Source organism: Protopterus annectens, chromosome 6.part0 (assembly GCF_019279795.1).
Source record: "Protopterus annectens isolate FY-2018-M chromosome 6.part0, PAN1.0, whole genome shotgun sequence".
NCBI classification, from domain to species: domain Eukaryota; kingdom Metazoa; phylum Chordata; order Ceratodontiformes; family Protopteridae; genus Protopterus; species Protopterus annectens.
The window spans coordinates 1,426,007,249-1,426,028,699 of NC_056737.1; the positions used below are offsets into that span (position 1 = coordinate 1,426,007,249).

The window sequence follows — 21,451 nt, forward strand, 5'->3', positions numbered from 1 at the left end:
GGCTATATCTACAGCATCTGTGTATGTGGTGCCCTTGACCACCAGTTCTGAGCAGATCTGGATGCTTCCCTTGAGATTGCAAACATATGTAAAGAAGGCCTTATGATTGTCTTTGGTAGATGTGGCCAGTTTGGACTCGAAGTTTGCTTTGGAGGATTTCAGTAGTGCTTTTGTTTGCTTGTTCAGACTAAGGAGAGATTGCTTCCAGTTAGGCACCTGCTCCTTCTTGGTCTTGGACAGCATTTTTTTCTTTTTATTATACAGTTTATTTATTGCAGATGTCCACCAGACAGGTTTACTCTTCCTTTAAGAGGATGATTTTGTCCTATCAGATGTTCCTGATTCCATGCAGCTATATAAATGCTCGTATAGTGCTTTGTATTTCTGTTTGGACATTTTTGCCAGTTCCTACAGAGGGGGAGGGGGTTGTGAAGCTGTTTTTACCTTCCCTCAGGAGGTTGGAATCAGCTTTGGTGAAGATTTTTTTGTTTAACCCTTGCTAGGAGGGACGGGGAGAAGGTGACTTTGAAAGTGACCGCTTTGTGGTCAGATCTTACCAGGAATGATGACACTGTAGGGATGTTGCAGTGGTTACTCATGTTGGTTAATATCAAGTCCAAAATATTTTCACGTTTTGTGGAGGTGTTGACCACTCTCAAATCCTGCAACACCTTAATGATCATAATCTACTCTTCAGCACACAACATGGTTTCTGCCCTTGTCACAGCACCACAGCTGACCTCTTCAACTTTACCAATTCAGTCAATGATCATAGAAACAATGGAAGCCTAGTCTTAACCTTTTTCCTGATCTGTTCAAAGACAATGATACAGTATCTCATCAAAAATGTTTCTGTGAACTTTTCTCATTAGAACTCAGTAACCCATCCCTTATCTGATTTTTATAGGCAGCATTCTGTTATATGGAAACAGGAATTTTAATCTTTACTATCAGCTTCAGTCAGAGTACCCCAAGGATCAGTCCGAGGGCCCCTCCTTTTCAACATCTTTATTAATAAACTCCCTACCATCTCCAAAGAAGCAACCTTAATCCAATAAGCAGGTGATGTTACACTGATCTGCACAGCACCAACACAAGATAGCCTCCATTATATTACCCAGCAGGCATTCATCTCCACTGACCTCCTTCTCAATGGTAAAAGTCCAAACTAATGCTTTTTACCCCAAAATGTGACACAGAGCAAAAGCAATCATTACATATTCTATTATCCAGAAACACAAAAACTGAAATCATGTCACAAACTAAAGTCCTAAGAATCACACTCTATGACAATCACAGATATGACCAACACCTACTTCAAGGCATAAAGAAAACACATAGAAAGGTGGGTTCCTTCTACGAGGCCAAAACAATCACAGATAACAGTAAACAATGAGTAGCCAAACTTATCTACTCTCCTCTTTCCTACTCACATCATCTATTTTCACAAATCTGCTAATCACAACCTCAGAACAAAATTAGATTCATGCTGTTACAAAATAGTAAAATTATCAGTTAATACCTCCCAGTCAGCAAATCATTATAAAGCCCTGAAAGACATAAATTAACTAGAACTGCAAAAATACCTGTCCTAACTACTAACGCCCAGAACTTAATATTCTGCCCAGAAACATGCCCATCCTTAAGAAATCTCTGCATCCTTACATGGATACCAGATCACTAAAGTTCAGCAATAAGTCCCTCCTAGTCATAACCAAATCTAATATGTTTACTGATGACTTTCCATACTCCCACCATGTCACCAGGCCACTTGACCTAAAACTCACAGAGAAGAAAAATAGTTTCAAAATAGAACTAAAACAACACCTAAACAATAACTGGCGCTGCTCCTACTGTATTGGATAATTTTATAGAACACCCTATCTATATACCCAATCAATTTATTATCAATTTTATGCAAGCAGACAATGTACAGATATTTATCAGAGGCTGCCATTATGTTAAGGTTTGGCTCCATGCATACAATGATATGAAAAGAAAGCTTAACTGGTTTCCAAATTTGATTATAATTTATTCTGAAAATAGCAAAAGTATGAGGTGAAGATCAGAAATAATTTACTTTTCCATTTTAATAATCATTGCAGGATCCAAAATATAGAACATATCATTGTGTTCTATGCAAAATAGTATCTGAACCTTCACTAAGGAACTGTATCGGTATGTAATTGAATCACTTTATTGTATAATATATACAGTTATAATGTTAAGGTACCTGTAGCAAATAAACAGAATTAAAATTAAACAAAATGAAAAGGTCACAGTTTATTTGTCTGAGATAGGCCAGTGATGAAATATAAGATGAAATATTAATCCAATAAAAAGGATGATAGAGTACTGAAATAACCTTGCTGAAGTGAGTGCAGAGAAAAACAAGTGACTGAATTCAGAAATACATAAGTCATTGTCTATTTGCAGAGAAATCAAAATTTTATTTGATGTTCAAATCTGTTTCTAAATAATCAATGTTTAGTACCCAAACAACTAAACATTAATCACCTCCAACACTCTTCTTGATAGATGGTGCCAAAACAAAAGGATATTTGTGTTTCTGAAACATTCATTGAGCCTAAAGTAGGAGCAAATAAAACTATTAAACTATCTTGTTATACTACTTGACGAGATTGAAATGAGTCACTAATTAGGACTTTCAGCCATAAGGAGGACCTACAGTGCATGCAATAAATCTGCAGACAAGATGATTCAAGTAATACTTATTTGCCTTTAAAGTTTAATGCTTCAGAAAGAACTGTGGTAGCTTTCCAGACTTCATCATTTGCTTTTCTACAAATTAGTTAAGATGTCTCCATTCAAGTCCAGCTTGCTTTATGTTGACTCCTTTTATTTTAATACAAATTTGGCCAATAAAACCAGGGGAAAGTATGCTATCCATCCTCATTGGGGATATTTAGATATTCTCGCATCAAACTTTTCAGGATAATCTATTACCATTTGGAGAGCTTAGATGAGATTTTGATAGGTTTTACCTGTGGAACTGAGAGATTGTATTTTATCAAATTAAAAGCTGGGGCAATTCAACAGAGATGGTGACAGCTAACATAACAGAATCAATAACATTTCCCATGACACTGAGATGAAAATTAAAACTGAAAAGAGTCTCTTATTTTATTTATAATTTATGTTCATCGATGGTTACTTTTAAAATGTCTGTGAACTACAGATTATGAGAAATGTAACAGTAATTTCCAAGCACTGATGACTATTTCTGACTAAGGGAGTCACAACTACATAGTCCTAAAGATAATATTGGCACATATTTTGAGAAAACATGACACAATCATCAGATCCACATTTTGCACACTGAGAAGGGAGAAGTAAGCCAGCAGCATGGCTCATAACATCTACAACACTGAATTCTATATGTCAAGATTTCCTCCATAAGGTCATTCAATAACATATGAATATATTTGATTATCTAGTCTATTATTTAGAAGAAATCTATCTGAGTTACATATTTTTTGTCTGCAGACAATACTGAAATCTTGCAATTGGGTATATATGGTATTTAGCTCACAATGGAGTTCTTCAAAAGGGAACAGATTATATGTTGCAGGTTGGGGAAGGGTATCTGCCACAGTGGATCAGGTGATGAACCAGTGGACAGGTTCAGTAGCATGAATACTGTAGACATTGTACAAGATCATAGTGGTGAAGGAGACCAAGGATGAAGCTCTTTATTTACTGGTCATTTTATGTTCCTGTCCTTACCTCTGACCACAAGTTTTTGGATAGCGAGAGAAAGAATGAGATCACCAATTACAGAAACAGAGTTCCTTCATGGGATGGGGGTGATAGGCTTATTATTCCATAACAGATTAAGGATGTATGTAACCTAGGAAATACTTGAGTAGAGGTACTGTTTCTCTTTGAAATAAAGTTGAGATAGATTTGGCACATATTCCATATGCTCCAGGTCACCTCCTGTAGAAGCTGTAACAGGTGCAAAACATTGTGATGAGGCCCCATGATTACCACATGACATGGTGGTCATATGATTTTGTCTAACTTTACTGGTCTTAGATTCTAAAACTGAATGATATAAACACCTCTTTCAACAGCAGATTAGGAAGAACATAATGTTATCTTATGGGCCTGTACTATTAGTCCTGTATGATATGCTAGCTGACTGCTGGAACTGTTGCAGTTTCTGGCTTATTAATTTAAACCACAAATATAGGTTGGACAAAATCTCAGAGTAACTATAGAAAAAGAGCTTAATTTTAACAATTAAACAATAGGCTATCCACCGGATTCACTATCCTTCCATGCATGACTAAGTTAGTCATGCATGGAAGCAGCTGTTTAGGAGCATGATGGCAGCGCACCATGCATATAAATGAAGGCAAGCTGCCTCTGCTCCTAAATGAACATGGAGCATGGACGAGTGCAGTGGGCATTTTTGTGAGCAGAGATCTCACAGTAAACATGCCCATGCACTCAGGAATTGCTGTATAGTAATTAAACCGAGCGAGAATGCTCAGCAGAAGTGGCACTCTCTTAGAGCAAGATATCTGGCCAAAGCCTAAAATGATGGGGGGATAAATAGGAACAGATGTTAAATAGTGCCCATACAAACTTAGAAAGTTGATAGAATAATAGATTGCGCATTTGTATAAAGTCTCTGAAGGATGTGGAGGTGTAAACTCTGGACATTCTGCGAAAACCTGTACAGTTGAGAGGTATGCCAGCAAGGTAGCAAGGAAACAGAAAGTGGACAAAGGACAAAGGGACAATCACCCCAACCAAGCATAATTTTAATGTGTACATATATATTTTTTTTTTTAAATCCGATAAAGTTTAACCGTAGGTGCACGGGTTTGCTCATCGCTTAACTACGGTTAATGCAGCTTAAATAGCAAAAAAATGATAAAAAGCAAGATATAGGCAAATGAAGCAGTACAGCAATAGTGTAGTCATTTCTGGTTCATGTCCCACTGCAGTACATTCCGTTTTCCATTTCAAATCACTTTATGATCAATATTTTTTGTTGCATAACCTACTAAATAACATATATTTGTAAACTGGAGTACTGCATTTAATGCAGATGTGAGGTGTCAGTGTCATAATGTTGCAAAGTCCACAGATAATCACATGTGCCCCATGCAGTATCAAAGATACAAATGGAAGGTAAACTGTGTAATGAATGATAACTCCATACATTTTTCAAATTCCCCACCTCCCCAAGAACCATTAGACTATTACTATCTAAAATATAGCAGTAATAAGCAGTAGTAAGCAAATTTAAGCACTAGTAAGTGGGTTTAAGCCTGTTTGCGTGGGGGTAAGCAATGCACATTGGGTAAGCAATACTGAATCTAACTTCCTGTAAGCATATGTAACCGGAGTTTAGCATTGCTTACCTTCATGCAAACCAGTGGAAACCCACTTATAATTGCTTAAAAGTGCCTTAATCACTCTGTATGCCTCAGCTGCTGTTCTGGGCAGAAAAAAAAATAACCAGCCTTTGCAGGTCGTGAACCCAGGACCATCTACACTACAGTCACAGTAATTAACCACTAAGTCATCACAGCAGTACAAAAGATTGAGGTTTCACCAAACAAATCCTCACCATAGGAAAATCAAACTGAACATGTGAAAGGAATCTATATACAGTCTGATGTTGTATAACCTGCTACATAACATAAATATGTGAACTGGAGTACTGCAGTAAGCCCAGATGTGAGGTGTCATTGTAATAAAGTGCTGAAGTCCCCAGGACCCCATACAGTGTACATACACATGAATCATGGATACCAGAAACATATATAACATGTAATGAATAATAAATCAATGCCAAAAAGCAAATATAATGCAAATTAAATATTAAGCAATGCTAAGAGTTGCACAGCTCCGCTTAGTTGGTGTAAGCAATGTGTAGGTCAGCCAATTCAATCTGCCCACTGGTATGCCTCCTTAAACAATGCCAACCTTAGCTAAGCAGGTGTGCCCATAGCTTAGCCTATTCAAAACCATCCAGTCACGGAAAAGTGTGGGAAATTGGATGTATTTAAACCCCACAGGCGGGAATACTGTCCATAACTGGTTGCAGTTTCCTACTGTAGGCAGAATGGCTGGAGTTGGTGAAGGCTGTCAATTCTGAGTGCAGCACTGTGGCATCCAGGAGTCCAAATTCATGGTATGGCTCCTGGTAAAACACCATGAGCTGAGACTACTGCAGGGCCAGTACCAGGGCTCCCAGTTTAAAGCGGAGGCCTGGGACAGTCTCGCCTATGACCTCACTAGTGCCACAGGTATCGTCTAGACTGGTGAGCAGGTCATGCATCACCATGCTGACCTAAAGAGGTGGAGGGGGGATCTATTGGATTAGTGGATCCAAGAATCCCAGCAGATACCAGATGCCCCAGCACTGAGTAAGTACTCATTCTACTAAGTATTTAATAATTGCCTAACTTGTGTATTCTATGGATAGGTATGGCTAAATATCACTGTATTTATTTGACAGCTGCAGATGAGTGGGCTGGGAACCAGCAAGCCCATACTGTTAGGTTGCAAAGGCTGCTTCATGAGGCAGGTTAGTAATAATTCTGCAAGTACTGTCATAACAAATAAATATGAGTCTTAGAAAGTGCTGTACCAGTTTAAAATGTATTGTCTATGTGGGATGTGCTGAATAAACTAGACAATATGGCAGGAAGACTGTCATATAGGTTGTATGTAAATAAAGGTGTAATATCCTGTGAATAAAGGTATAACCCCTGGAGTGCTTGTGTTTACTCTGCTTTTATATGTTATTGTAGTGTTGCATTCCATAAATAGTACTGTTGTATTAAGCAGTGTTGCCCACACTGTGGTACGCCGATAAAATGTGTAGGAAGTTCTGTATAACAATGAGGTCAGTCATATTGTACAACTGAGAGAGACTTAGACAGAAACATTGGAAAGCTTCACACCAATTCCCTGATAACACAGTGTACTGTGATTTTAACTTAATATTTTACCACACACAGCATGGGTTTGACTCCTGCGAGTGGTACTAAGTTGTATGCATAACCATACCCCACAACTGTACAGAATTTGTGAGAATGTTCATATAGAAAGCTGTATGCATAATTATACCCATCAACTGTACAGAATTTGCTAGAATGTTCCGATAGTAAGCTGTAAGCACAAACATAACCATCAACTGTACAGACTGTGTCAGAATGTTCATATAGTAAGCTGCATGCATATTCATACCCCTCAACTGTTCAGATCTGTTCAGCATGTCCAGATAAATGGCCTAAATCTGCTGCCTGATACCCTGTTCCCCTGACAAATCAGTGTGATGATCCAAGAAATGTAGGCAGCTTTTAATGACATATAACTGATAGTCAGACCTGTACATAGTCATAGAATGTATATGAAAACAAAACTGTCATTGTAGCATCTCACCCAAAGTGTATGAGAGCAGTTCTCAAAATATGTCACATTAACACCTGCAGCCTGTCAAGCCTTGACCAGAGTGTGTGCAATAACAGATTGAGAGGTATGTGTATAACATCAACATGGAATCTGGGAGTATGTGTAGAAATTTCTGGTAGTGTTAACAAAAGATTGACTCCACAGCTATAACAGGTAAGAGGTGTAGATTGTAGATACAACACAGTTCACGTATATGCTTGTCTACAAGCATGGAATCTGGGAGTATGTGTAGAAATCGTCAGGTAGTGCTAAGAATGATTTTCTAAACAGCTATAACAGGTAAGAGGTGTAGATTGTAGGTACAACACAGTTCACGTATATGCTTGTCTACAAGCATGGAATCTGGGAGTAAGTGTAGAAATTGTCAGGTAATGTTAACAAAGATTTTCTCCACAGCTATACCAGGTAAGAGGTGTAGACTGTACGTAAGACACAGTTCACATATATACTAATCTGCAAACATACTATTGTACAAATTAAGGCCATTGGGTAGTGTAATAATACATGTAAGGGACACATCACTGCAGTGACTAATAAAGTTGTGATAACTACAGGGATATCTTAGTTGTTAACTGACATCTCTTTCTCACCCCCATCATATCTGCAACAATAACCTAATTACACACCTCAGTGGGAATGTGTACACTCCAAACTATCATTGGGACATATGTCCTATTGCTTTATAAATACTCACATTTGGTTCTATGCATGTGCCATGTTACAATACTCCCATATTGGTGGCCTATTGCCATCAATGAAACCTGCATGCTGATGTAATGGCCACTGTTGTTCCATATATGCATGTGTTCTGCTCGTTCTTCAACTGTTCATAATCTGGTGTCTTGGGTTAATGGGAATACCTATGCATGCTGTTATAACTAATCCTGAAGGCTGTTGACTATTACTAACTCATATATGTCTTAAAACTGCAACACCATAGCTTGTATGGGAAGGCCGGTCCTAGCAGACCCACCTCAGCTGGCCATGGCACCAGGCAGCAGCACATCTGGGGCTTAGCCTGGGACCTCCTCCTCCGTTGGCCCTGCACCACCTTAAGGTAGAACCACTGCAGGGGATGGGGCTCAGCCTCCCCCTGGTAGTAGGAGCAGAGAGAAAGCTGTCACCCGCCATCAGGTACAGGCTATGGTGCATAGGGAGCTTGACAAGGAGTCTCAAGACCGGCTATGCTAGCTTGAGTGCCACGTGGCACAATTAGAAGGTGAGAATGCCCCTCTTACCCAGCACCCAGCGCACCCAACTTTGGGGCTGTGAAGGTGCAGTGGTGACTGCCCATGGGTGGGGACCTCAGTCCCACTGTTTTCATTTGGGGGCTCATGGGCTTGCGACTCCTCCCTGTCCAAGGTGTTTACCCCCCACATATGTCATATACCGCCCCTGTATGCTGTCTTGTCTGTCCTGTCTGTCATCCTACCCAACCTATCCTCCCCAAGTTTACCTGCTCTCCTTCCATAACAGCCCACTCTCACCTTAAAAAAAAATAAATAAATGCAATCTGTTCTCAAAAAAAAAAAAAATCTCGCCCCATACATAGCTGTCCATTTCACACACATGTCCACTGGACACATATAATCTTGTCTAATTGGCATCACAACATATTATTGTTGTCCTCACCACTCTCTCAGGGATTTGAGTGTCCAAATCTACCTCCAAATTTAGTGTATATGCACAGCTGTTGCTAAAGAAGAAATGGGCAGCTATGGACCTTCACTACACCCTTCCTGCACATCCCTAGCTATTTTCCTTACTGTCTTTCCCTCTCTGTGCCCATTTTTCACCACTTTCCTATCAACCCTTTTTTCTTTTCTTTTAAAGAAATTAGCATGGGGGTAAGTGGGAGTAAGCACTTTTAAGCAGCAGTAAGCGGGTTTAAGCCTGTTTGCGTGAGGGTATGCAAGGCCTACACAAGTTAAGCAATTTAGAAGCTGAGTGCAAGAAACTGTAACCGGATGTTAACACTGCTTACCTCCAAACAACCTGTGCAAACCCGCTTACAACTGCTTAAAAGTGCCTTAAACACTCTGTATCCAATGGCCCTTGTTCTGCCCAGCAACAAAATAAACAGCCTCTGAAAGGCTCGAATCCAGGACCCTGCACACCATAGGTTCATACGTTAGTACTAAGCTAACTGCCCTTGCAAGCCATTTTAAGCCTAGGCAATTATCCCCTGTGAGACTCAAACCATGCACCTTGTGTTTGTAAGGCAAACACCTTAACCATTAGGCCACGCTCCCACACCTATTTGATTTAACACTAAGCCATGGCAGACATACATAACCCTGATGTTTTCCCAAACATAGCATCCAGCACAATCATTCACCAGTACAGGGAATGTATTTATACATGTAGATGTATGTGTGTGTGTGTGTATATCTATATCTATATCTATATCTATATATATATATATATATATATATATATATATATTTATAACTAAATAGATATATACCCCTCTCTCTTTCTCTCTATATATATATATATATATATATATATACATATATATATATATATTATAAATAAAAACTTTTTGCTCTAATAAAAACTATTATAAACTACTAACATAAAATAAAACACGAGACCAGACTGTGGTTTTGCGCTTTCATTCCTTTAAATGCTGTCAACTTTTCTTCTTCATCCTTTTAACAACATTATTAACAGTATAAATAAATAGGGTCAGAAATACAATAATAATTTAAGTTTCATTATTCATTTCTCTCATTACTATTCAACTACTTTCTTTCATTTTGCAGAGAGTCATTTTGTTTTTAAATTTAAAGAATCATTCAGACCTGGAAATGTTTCTGAGTTCAGCAGTAATTGCCAATCTAAAGTTCTTTTGTCTCATAATGTGTTTCACAATCAAAAAAAATTGTCCCTATAATTAAAACCTGTAAAATTATTACATAGCATTATGTTTTTTTAGTCAATACTCATTGCAGACCAATTTCACTCTCCGACATCTTCTGATTGCAGCAGCGCGATACTATGAACGTCGAGTGACAGTCAAAATGTTTGTAGAATTTGACTGTCAGTTTACAATGTCTGACTGTCACTCGACGTTCATAGTATACGCCGCTATTTGCAACTCCTGCACGGCGTTTTATGTGGGTAAAACAATCAGAAGATTGTCAGACAGAGTGAAGGAGCATTTGTCAGCTATAAGGCATTCAGACTGCAGTAATGCACTGGGAAAACATAGCATGCTATGTAATAATTTTACAGGTTTTAAGTTTATTATTTTAGAGCAAGTGGGACAATTTTTTGGTGATTGTGAAACATTATTGGAGCTAAAAGAACTTAGATGGCAATTACTGCTGAACTCAGAAACATTTCCAGGTCTGAATGATTCTTTAAATTTAAAATGTGCTTTACGCTGGGCAAACAAATGATTCATCTGAATGGTGGAAGTAGGAGTCACTGTGAATATTAATGAGAATGACATCATGACTAATTTAAATTATTTCTGTGAGCACCCTATTTATACTGAATGTATTAAACAAGTTGTATGAGTTCTGAAGAAGTTCCTGACAGCATTAAAGGAATGAAAGCGCTAAACCACAGTCCGGTCTCGGTGTTTTATTTTTTATAGGTTCATAGGTTCATAGGTTCATAGGTTCATACTAGGCTATCTGCCCAAGGGCATTTATAAGCCTAGCCCATAGTTATGTGGCTTTCGCCACCCCTTTAGTTTGAATAAAAACTATGCCTATCATTTTTCTGTGCCTCTGTCAAGCAGTGACACTGAAGTAATCCCTGGGGTATATCTGCGATCTCCCATCCATTGGTCAAGATTCCTCTTGAACAAGGCCAGCGAGGTGCTCTGCCTCACATGTACCGGGATTTTGTTCCACAGCATAGGGAGTCTCTGGGTGATGAATCTGTCCCTCCAGCACGCTCTATTTATAACCGTGTCAAGGTTTAAGTCTCCCCCTTGTGGTTCTGAGGGATCTAGATTTTTGAGGTGAAGCATATTCATCAAATCTGGGTTTGACATGGCCTTATATGTCAGGCACAGGTCACCTCTGAGCAAGCGGTATGAGACTGAATAAAGCTGGAGTTCTTTCAGTCGGGCAGCATAAGACATATTTTGAGACCCTTTATCCTTTTGGTGAGGAACTTTTGGGGCCTTTCAAGCTGCATCAGGTGTCTGGTCAGATACATTCGAACGGGCATTGTACTCAATCATAGGTCTAATGAGTGATGAGTACAGGGGACGATGACCTCCCTTGATCTAGATGTGAATCCCTTCATGACCAGGTGGGCGATATAGAAGGTTTTCCTAACTACTTTAGCAACATGAGTGTCAAATGAAAGACTACTGTCAACTTGGGTCCCCAGATCCCTGATGACTTTTTCTGTGCTCAGTGGACTGTCACCTATATGGTAGCTAGGGTAACCTTGTTTTCCCAAGGGTATGACTATGCATTTTTGGCGTTTAACTTCAGGCCATGGCTCTGGCACCAGTTATCCGTTTCTGTGAGGCCCTTCTGGAGGATATCTGTGTCGGATGTGTTTTCAACTATGGCTTCAGTTTGCAGTCATCTGCAAACTTTGTCAGCCATAACCCTCCTGTGTTTGCTTGTACTTCAGAAAAGTAGATGCCGAACAAGAGTGGACCCAGGACTGAGCCCTGTGGGACACCACTTGTGACAGGCTTTGAGTCTGACATGGCTCCAGCAACTCTGACCCTGTGGGTTCTGTCGCTAGCCAGTTTGCAACCCATCTTGTGATGTATGGGTTTACATTCAAGCTGATGAGTTTTTCGATGATACCTGAGTGGGGTATTGTGTCAAGGCCTTTGCCAGGTCGAGGTAGGCTGTATGGACTGCCTTTCCTCATCAATGGCCTTGGTGACTGTCTTGAAAAGTCAACCAAGTTTAAGAGGCAGGATCTGCCTTTGACAAAGCCAAACTGGGTTGGATCCAAAGTCTGCAAGTTCCCTATGTCTTTATTTATGAGTTCCATTATGATCCTCTCCATGGCTTTGCAGATAAGGCTTGTCAAGCTAATGGGGCGGTAATTTCCAGGCTCTGTGGAGGCACCGCCTTATGAAGTGGGACCACAGTCGCCATGCCACCCTTGGGCACGATCCTGAGGTGAGGCTAAGATTAAACAGCTGTCCTAAGTGTGGCTTTATTTCCCCGTTGCGTTCATGAAGCACACAGCCGGAGAGACCATGCGGTCCCATGGAGGCTGTGTTTTACGCCTTAGTGAGGGCACTTCTCACCTGGGCGTTGGAGCTGTATGGGGGGCTACACTCCTCTGGCAAAGATATCTCTCCTTTGGGGAGGGGAGAAGTTTGCACTGAACCTGTCAGCCAGTATGTTAGCAATGTGTGTAGGTTCAGTAATTTTCACATCATTTTGAACTAATTCTGAGCATATCTGGGAGTTTCCTCCTAGGTTTCTAACATAGCTAAAGAAGGCCTTATGATTGTCTTTAGAGTCCTTGGCGATTTTTCTCTCAAAATTTGCCTTGGATGATTTTATGAGAGCTCTTAGTTTTTACTTATAATGATCAAAGGTGTCTTACCTTTCAAGGATTTTGCTCTATCTTGTAGTAGCTTCCTCCTTTTGTTGTAGAGCTTGTTTATGGCTGGGGTCCACCAGACTGGACGCTTGCCTTTGGTACAGAGAGTCTTAGTTTTGTTTGGGATTGCCTGATCCATGCAGTCCTGTAGGTGCTGGTAGAAGGCATTTGTAAGTGATTCAGCGGTTTGAGTAATGTTTACCACTGGCTCAGGGGCCTTAAAGGAGACCACACTAGTTTTTAGAAGTGTGAAATCGGCTTTTGAGAAGTTTTTCACTGTGGTCTTTTTTGTTTCAGGTGGGGGCGGGATGAGGACCTCCAGCGAGATTAGTTTATGATCTGTATATTATATACACACACACACACACACACACACACACAGTAGTTTATAATAGTTTTTATTAGAGCAAAAAGTTTTTATTTATAATGTACAATAATTACTTTGGTTGCTTTTAGTTTTTCGGTTTTCTTTTGATATATATATATATATATATATATATATATATATATATATATATATATATATATATATATATATATGCATATATATATATATATATATATATATATATAAATATCTACATATTGCTATATACATATGCATACATCTATACATATATATGTCGATATATACATATATATATATATATATATATATATATATATATATATACAGCAATATGTAGGTTCATAGGTTCATAGGTTTATACTAGGCTATCTGCCCGAGGGCATTTACAAGCCTAGCCCATCGTTTTGTGGCTTACGCCACCCCTTTAGTATGGGGAACTATACCCATTATTTTGCTGTGCCTCTGTCGAGCAGTGACACTGAGGTAATCCCTGGGGTATATCTGCGATCTCCCATCCATTGGTCAAGATTTCTCTTGAACAAGGCCAGCGAGGTGCTCTGCCTCACATGTACCGGGATTTTGTTCCACAGCATAGGGAGTCTTTGGGTAATGAATCTATCCCTCCAGCACGCCCTATTAATAGCCGTCGAGGTTTAAGTCTCCGCCTTGTGGCTCTGATGGATCTAGATTTTTGAGGTGAAGCATATTCATCAAATCTGGGTTTGACATGGCCTTGTATGTTAGGCAAAGGTCACCTCTGAGCAGCGGTAAGCGACTGAATAGAGCTGGAGTTCTTTCAGTCGGGCAGCATAGGACAGATTTTGAGACCCTTTATCCTTTTGGTGAGGAACTTTGTGGCCTCTCCAGCTGCTGCAGGTGTCGGGTCAGATACATCCCAAATGGGGCATTGTACTCAATCATTGGTCTGATGAGTGATGAGTAAAGGGAGACTATGACCTCCTTGATCTAGATGAGAATCCCTTCATGATAAGGTGGGCAATGTAGAAAGTCTTCCTAACTACTTTAGCTACATGGGTGTCGAATGACAGACTACTATCAACCTGGGTCCCCAGGTCCCTGATAACTTCTTCTGTGCTCAGTGGATTGCCACCTATTTGGTAGCTAGGGGTAACCTTGTTTTCCCAAAGGGTATGACTATGCATTTTTTGGCATTTAACTTCAGGCCGTGGCTCTGGCACCAGTTATCCGCTTCTGTGAGACCCTTCTGAAGGATATCTGTGTCAGATGTGTTTTCTACTATGGCGCCCAGTTTGCAGTCATCTGCAAACTTTGTCAGCCATAACCCTCCTGTGTTTGCTTGTACTTCGGAAAAGTAGATGCCAAACAAGAGTGGGCCCAGGACTGAGCCCTGTGGGACACCACTTGTGACAGGTTTTGAGTCTGACATGGCGCCAGCAACTCTGACCCTGTGGGTTCTGTCACTCAGCCAGTCTGCAACCCAACTTGTGGTGTTTGGTATAACATTTAAGCTGATGAGTTTTGCATTCATTCCCGAGTGGGGTATTGTATCAAGGCCTTAGCCAGATCGAGGTAGGCTGTATGGACTGCCTTTCCCTCCAATGGCTTTGGTGACTGTTTCAAGAAGTCAACCAAGTTTAAAAGGCATGATCTGCCTTTGACAAAGCCAAACTGGGTTGGATCCAAAGTCTGCAAATTCCCTATGTCTTTATTTATGAGGTCCATTATGATCCTCTCCATGGCTTTGCAGATAAGGCTTGTCAGGCTAATGGGCGGTAATTTCCAGGGTCGGTGGAGGCACCGCTTTGTGAAGTGGGACCACAGTTGCAGTGCCAGCCCCTGGGTACGTATCCAGAGGTAAGACTTTGATTAAACAGCTGTCCTAGCTGTGGGTTTAATTCCTCATTGAGTTCGTGGAGCACACAGCCGGGGACACCATCAGGTCCCATGGATGCTGTGTTTTTGCTTTGGAGAGAGCAGTTCTCACTTGGGCTGGAGATGTTTGGGGGCTGCAATCGCTTGGTATAGATATCTCTCCTTTGGGGAGGGGAGAAGTTTGCACTGAACCTGTCAGCCAGTATGTTGGCAATGTCTGTAGGATCAGTAATCTTCACATCATTTTGAACTAGTTCTGAGCATATCTGGGAGTTTCCTCCTAGGTGTCTAACATAGCTAAAGAAGGCCTTATGATTGTCTTTTGAGTCTTTAGCTATTTTCTCTCGAAATTTGCTTTGGATGATTTTATGAGAGCTCTTAGTTTTTACTTATAGTGATCAAGGGTGTCTTACCTTTTAAGGATTTTGCTGTATCTTGTAGTAGCTTCCTCCTTTATTGTAGAGTTTGTTTATGGCTGGGGTCCACCAGACTGGCTTGCCTTTGGTACTAAGAGTCTTTGTTTTGTTTGGGATTGCCTTATCCATGCAGTCCTGCAGGTGCTGGTAGAAGGCGTCTGTAAGTGATTCAGCGGCTTGAGTACTGTTTTCCACCAGCTCGGGGCCTTAAAGGAGACCACACTAGTCTTTAGAAGTGTGAAGTCGGCTTTGAGAAGTTCTTTACTGTGGTCTTTTTTATTTCAGGTGGGGTGGGATGAGGACCTCCAGCGAGATTAGTTTGTGATCTGATCTCACCAGTGAGGGGTATACTCGTGTTGAACATTGTGCTCCCATGTTCGTGATGATGAGATCAAGCATGTTATCTCCTCTTGTGGGAATGGTGACTAGTTGTTCCATGGCATTTGAGTTTATGAATTCCAGGAACTTTTGGGCTAGGTGTTTGGGCTTGAGTAGTGTTCCCAGTCTATATTAGGGTAATTGAAGTCACCTAGTATGATGGTGTTTGGTGATACATTTATCCCCTCTAGTGTTTTCAGGAAGGCCATGTGAGGTTCCTGAGTTTGTGAGGGTGGCCTGTAACATGCTACAATTTGCAGAGCAGTCTTGCCTATGGTTAATTGCACCTGGATGGTCTCCGATGCATCGTGCGTTGCCACCAGTCTTGAGGTGTGGGTGTCCTTAATGAATATGGATACCCTCCTTTCTTGGTATTGTCCGGATTTTGGGGCCGGAACGCATGATATGAGGTAAAACCTGATAGCTGGGGTGCTCTCAGGAGCCTTGAACCAGGTTTCTGTCACAGCACAGACATCGATGTTCTCCATACTGAGAAGGGCCTCGGTGCATTTTGAGATTGAGACTTCTGGCATTGAGCAGCATTACCCTTAGTTTTTCCTTTTTGTGTTCTAGGGTGGTAGGTTTAGAATTTGAGCCTTGCCTAAAAGGCACTATGGGGTGGCAAGAGCCTTTGCCAATATCCGAATCCCAGGGTGACAGGTGCAAGCCGTCCCTTATGAGTGGCTTGTCCAGCATGTCATCCCAGGCAGACAGATACTGGATCCCTTTGAATGACACCAGTGTTTAAGCCAATTGTTAAAGCTGATCATCTTATCTCTGTATTGTGGCATCACTCTTGGTGAAGGTAGGATACTGCTCAAGGTCAGGGTCATACCTGCCTGGGCTACATAGTCAGAGAGCTCCTCAATGTCTCTTTCATGTAGTCCAAGGAGGTGCCTCAGGTCGCTTACACCAGCGTGGACAATGACTGAGTCATATTTGTACTTGCTGTTGAGAGACCTGAGTGCTGCTATGTGGCGGATTCTAGCCCGACAGGCAGCTTACTGTGACCTTCTCCTTACTCAGTCTGGTGAGGGACATCAGTGTGTCTGACTATGGAGTCACCAATGACTAGTGTGTCTGGCATTGTGTTTGGCCTTAAGGGCTGTGACTGTTTGACACTCTGACTGTGAGGTCTATGTGTTGCAGGTGTTGTGTTCTGAGGTGGTGGTTGTTTGGGTGTCTGCTTTGGTGGCCTCTGCTGTTTTGGTAGATTTTGATCAGAGCCTCCAGTATGTCTTGTGTGTTTATGTGTATGATTTGAGGTTGTAATGGTGCTATGTGAGACTGGGTCTATAGTGTGTGTGGTAACCTTCTCCTCCTGACTGGTCTTGCCAGTCCTGTGTTGAGAGAGCTCAGCCTCCAGTTTGGCCGTATAGTTGCATCTCTCGCATGTATTTGTGTTTTGTGGGCGGAGGAGAGGTTGTCTGTGTACATGAGGCAATTGTAACATTGCCTCAGTATTCCCAGGTTCACCAGCTGAGCAGGAGAGGACACTAGCAACTGATCCCTCGACATGCTAGAAGGATAGACAAAAACTTTAAAAAGATTCAGGGGACGTGGGTGACCGAGAAATGGGGGGTTACCTTTTTGGGGTACTATCTATGACAAGAGTGCCGTATCAAGGTAATAAGTACTGTAGGAGCAAGTGCTAGGTTTAACAGATAGAGAATAGTCTACTTGGAGTCAAGTGGAGATGATCTTTTTAGTTATAGGATAAGCTGATTAGATCAGTAGTATAGTTCGAGGAAGGTAGTTTATATATATATATGTGTGTGTGTGTGTGTGTGTGTGTGTGTGTGTGTGTGTGTGTATATATATATATATATATATATATATATATATATATATATATATATATATATATATATATATATATTTATATGTGTGTGTGTGTGCCTGTGTGTGTGTGTGTGTGTGTGTGTGTGTGTGTGTGTGTGTGTGTGTGTGTGTGTGTGTGTGTGTGTGTGTGTGTGTATATATATATATATATATAATATATATATATCTGTATATATATATATATATATATATATATATATATATATATATATATACAGATATATCTCTATAGAGATAATAGATAGCATGAAGACATATATGACCACAGGCACCATTAATAGGGGTGAGAGGGCTCAAGCAACATAACCTCTACACGTATCAGACACCTGGGCCTATTGGCGCTAACTAACTAGTCCGTGTGCCCAATATGTGACAGGTAGGCTGCACACAGCACATGTGTAACTGAGCTGTATTGTGTTGTTAGTTACCTGTATGGTTGATGGTGACAGTGGTCACCATAAAAAGTTACATGGGACATATACTGAGTGTACCATGGTGTAATGACAGTGTACAAAGCACCCACATCCCCCAGTGGTTACTGTACTCACTGGAACCCATGATGACACTCTGACATACCCACTATCACACATTGCCCATGACTGCAATACAACCCATTGTATATCACAACAGTGGTACTACAGGGATATGCATCTAATGCACATGTCACAGGCATAGTAGGGTGTTGCATTGCCATGCCTCACCTATGTCCAGTGACAACACTATCTGTACTACTGTGTGGCAATGTGTAGTGTAATAGGAGTATGTGGCCTCATAATGATTTACCATATAGATATGCAGGCATGTGCACATACACACACATGCCAGACCTCAATGGGTTTTCCATGCCTATCAACCCATTTGAACAACATTGTTGTGCTGGTATTGAAAGGTTCATATAGCCGTTAGGGAGAGGAGTGTAACAGGGTACATGTCATGTCCAATACAGCAGCAGCAACATCTGACTATGGCAATGGGCATTGAGGTGGTTGTGAAGGCCATCATGGAATCCCCATCTACAGGTGTACTAACACACAGACACTGCTATCCTCAGTAAGGCACATGTACACATGTGTTAGTACTGTGGCGCATTGCTGCAGGTGGTCATAGCTGTGTACCTGGCTATTGTCCATGGAGAGACGGGTTGTGTAGGGGGCGTGTGTACATTGGTATCATGCCACTTGCCATGTGCCAGCAGGCAATCTATAGACAGACACCATGTTGTTGACGTTCAGGGTGAGAGTGACATTCATCATCCAATCCTCTGGGTGCCCTTTGCATATGGCCACTGAGGTTATCCAGTTGACATGATTGCAACATGCATTACAACACATGATTTGTGTCTGTGATGGAGACCTGTACCCAAGCATGTTCTGTTGACTGTGGTGGTGTAGTGTAGGTACCCATGGCATGTTGTCTGTACAGGGTGTTGTCTCCTATATGTGCCAGTTAGTACACAGCTGGGCAGACATGTCAGTGTCAATCAAGCATAGGTTGTTTGTATGTATTCCAGCTGGATACCTGTCATCTGCACATCTGTAGAGGGACTGACAGACATCAGTTTGGCAAGTAGCTATGCAGCTGGATGAATATGTCGACAGATAGATGTATGACAACAATATGTATGCCTTGACTACAAGTTGTAAGCCCTCACTAACATCTGCTTTACAGACAGTACTCCACAGTTACATTCCACATGTCTGTTCATTATCCAGTAGGGGATATATACGCTGACACAGCCCACACAACAAGAACACGACAGTGAGGCATCAGAGTCCAGCTATGCAGCAGGTGTGCTTGTTGTCAGTAGTACTTTTTGAACTTTAACCTTGCCTGGGACAGCACTGTCAACAGTAGTACCACCATGTTACACTGCATGCCAGTGTGACAGCATGTGCCCTGGGTTACTAGCCCTGCATGCAACACATTCACACAGATAACTGTGCTGTGCAGGTCTCATATACTTGTGTGTTCAATACATGACACTCACACCTCTTGCTACTGTAATGGCAGCACATAGATGGATGTATTGTACATGGCATTACATACAATTATTACAGATGTCATTACCCATTAAGCAGAGATTGCCTCTGCGTAGACGATATGCTGCAGAGTATAGCAGGATGTTTTCTAGATGGTCAGCATAGGACATCTGTTTTAGGCCTGTGATTCATTTAGTGGGATATTCCTGCAGCCTTCCCAGCTGTTGCAGATGTCTCATGATGTACATACCAAATGGGACATTGTACTCTTAATGGGTGTAATGACAGATGAGTATGATGGGACAATTACCTCCTTTATTCTGGATGAAAAACCCTTAGTGATGAGGTGTGCCACATAGAAGGATCTCCTCCCTGTTGTGGCAATGTCATTATTGAAGGTGAGACTATTGTCCACCTGTGTGCCTAAGTCTGTCATCTCACTTTCAGTGTTTAGTGTACTGCCACCTATGTGGTAATTCATGGGTGCATGGTATTTTCCAAAGGGGATAACTATACATTTCTTGGCATTAAGCCTGAGCCCATGGCTCTGTCACCAAGCATCTGCGTCTGTAAGGCCCTTTTGTAGAATATCCACATAATTTGGGGACTCAATAATGGCTCCCAGTTTGCAGCCATCTGTGAACTTTGTTAGCCAGAGTCCTGTAGTGTTGGCCTGTACTTCAGAGATGCAGATGATAAACAGCAGTGGTCCCAGGACAGAACCCTGAGGTATTCCATTTGTCACTTGTCTGGAGCTGGAATTGTAGTTGCCTACTTCTACAGTCTGGATTCTGTCAGTAAGCCACGTGGTAGCCCATCGAGTGGCATAGGAAATTATGTCTGGCTTAGTAAGTTAATCTATGTTTCCAGAGTGGGGGATGTAGTTGAAGGCCTTAGCAAGGTCCATATGGGCTGTGTGGACTGCCTTACCCTCTTCCACAAGTCTAGAGACTTATTCAAAGAAGTAAATCAGGTTCAAGTGACAACATTGGCCCTCCATGAGGCCAAACTGGGTGGGGTCCAGTGTTTGATGGTTGCCAATGTCTTCATTTATAAGTTCCATGATCATGCATTCCATGCCCTTGCAGATCAGGCTCGTCAGACTGATGGATGGTATTTCCTGTGATCCAAGGTGTATCCCCCCTTGTGGAGTGGGATAACTGCTGCTGTGCACCACTCAGTGGGCACGAAGCCTGAGGTGAGGCTATGATTAAACATGACAGTTAGCTGAGGTGCCACTTAATTTTATAGCTCATGTAGTACCCAGCTCGGGATGTCATCTGGTCCTATGGATGCTGTATTCTTAGTTGTTGAGAGTGCTGTTTCCACCTGTGTGGCTGTGATTACTGGAATTTTGCAATCTTTTCGTATTGAGATGGGCCCTTTATGGGGTGAGAGTGGAGTGAATGTGGCACTAAATCGATCTGCCAGGATATTGGCAGAATCCTTGGGATCAGTATATTTAATGCCATTCTGTTGTATCTCAGAGTACATCTGAGCATTGCCATTTGGATTCTGGACATAACAATAGAATGCCTTGTGGTTGGCTTTGAAATCTTTGCCAATTTTAGTTACGTAACTACCTTTGGAGAATTTTATGAGTGATCTCAGCTTCTTACTGAGAC

At 41.3% G+C, this 21,451-nt stretch overlaps 1 protein-coding gene across 1 annotated transcript in view; it reads right to left on the reverse strand.

Moving 5' to 3' along the window:
* Nucleotides 1-2,216: 2,216 nt before the first annotated feature.
* Nucleotides 2,217-21,451, reverse strand: part of LOC122803986 (contactin-6-like) — a 173,632-nt gene continuing 154,397 nt past the window's right edge. Inside the window, exon 4 of the mRNA XM_044073666.1 lies at nt 2,217-2,233. Within this exon, the coding sequence (XP_043929601.1) occupies nt 2,217-2,233 (17 nt within the window). The remainder of the gene's footprint in view (nt 2,234-21,451) is intronic.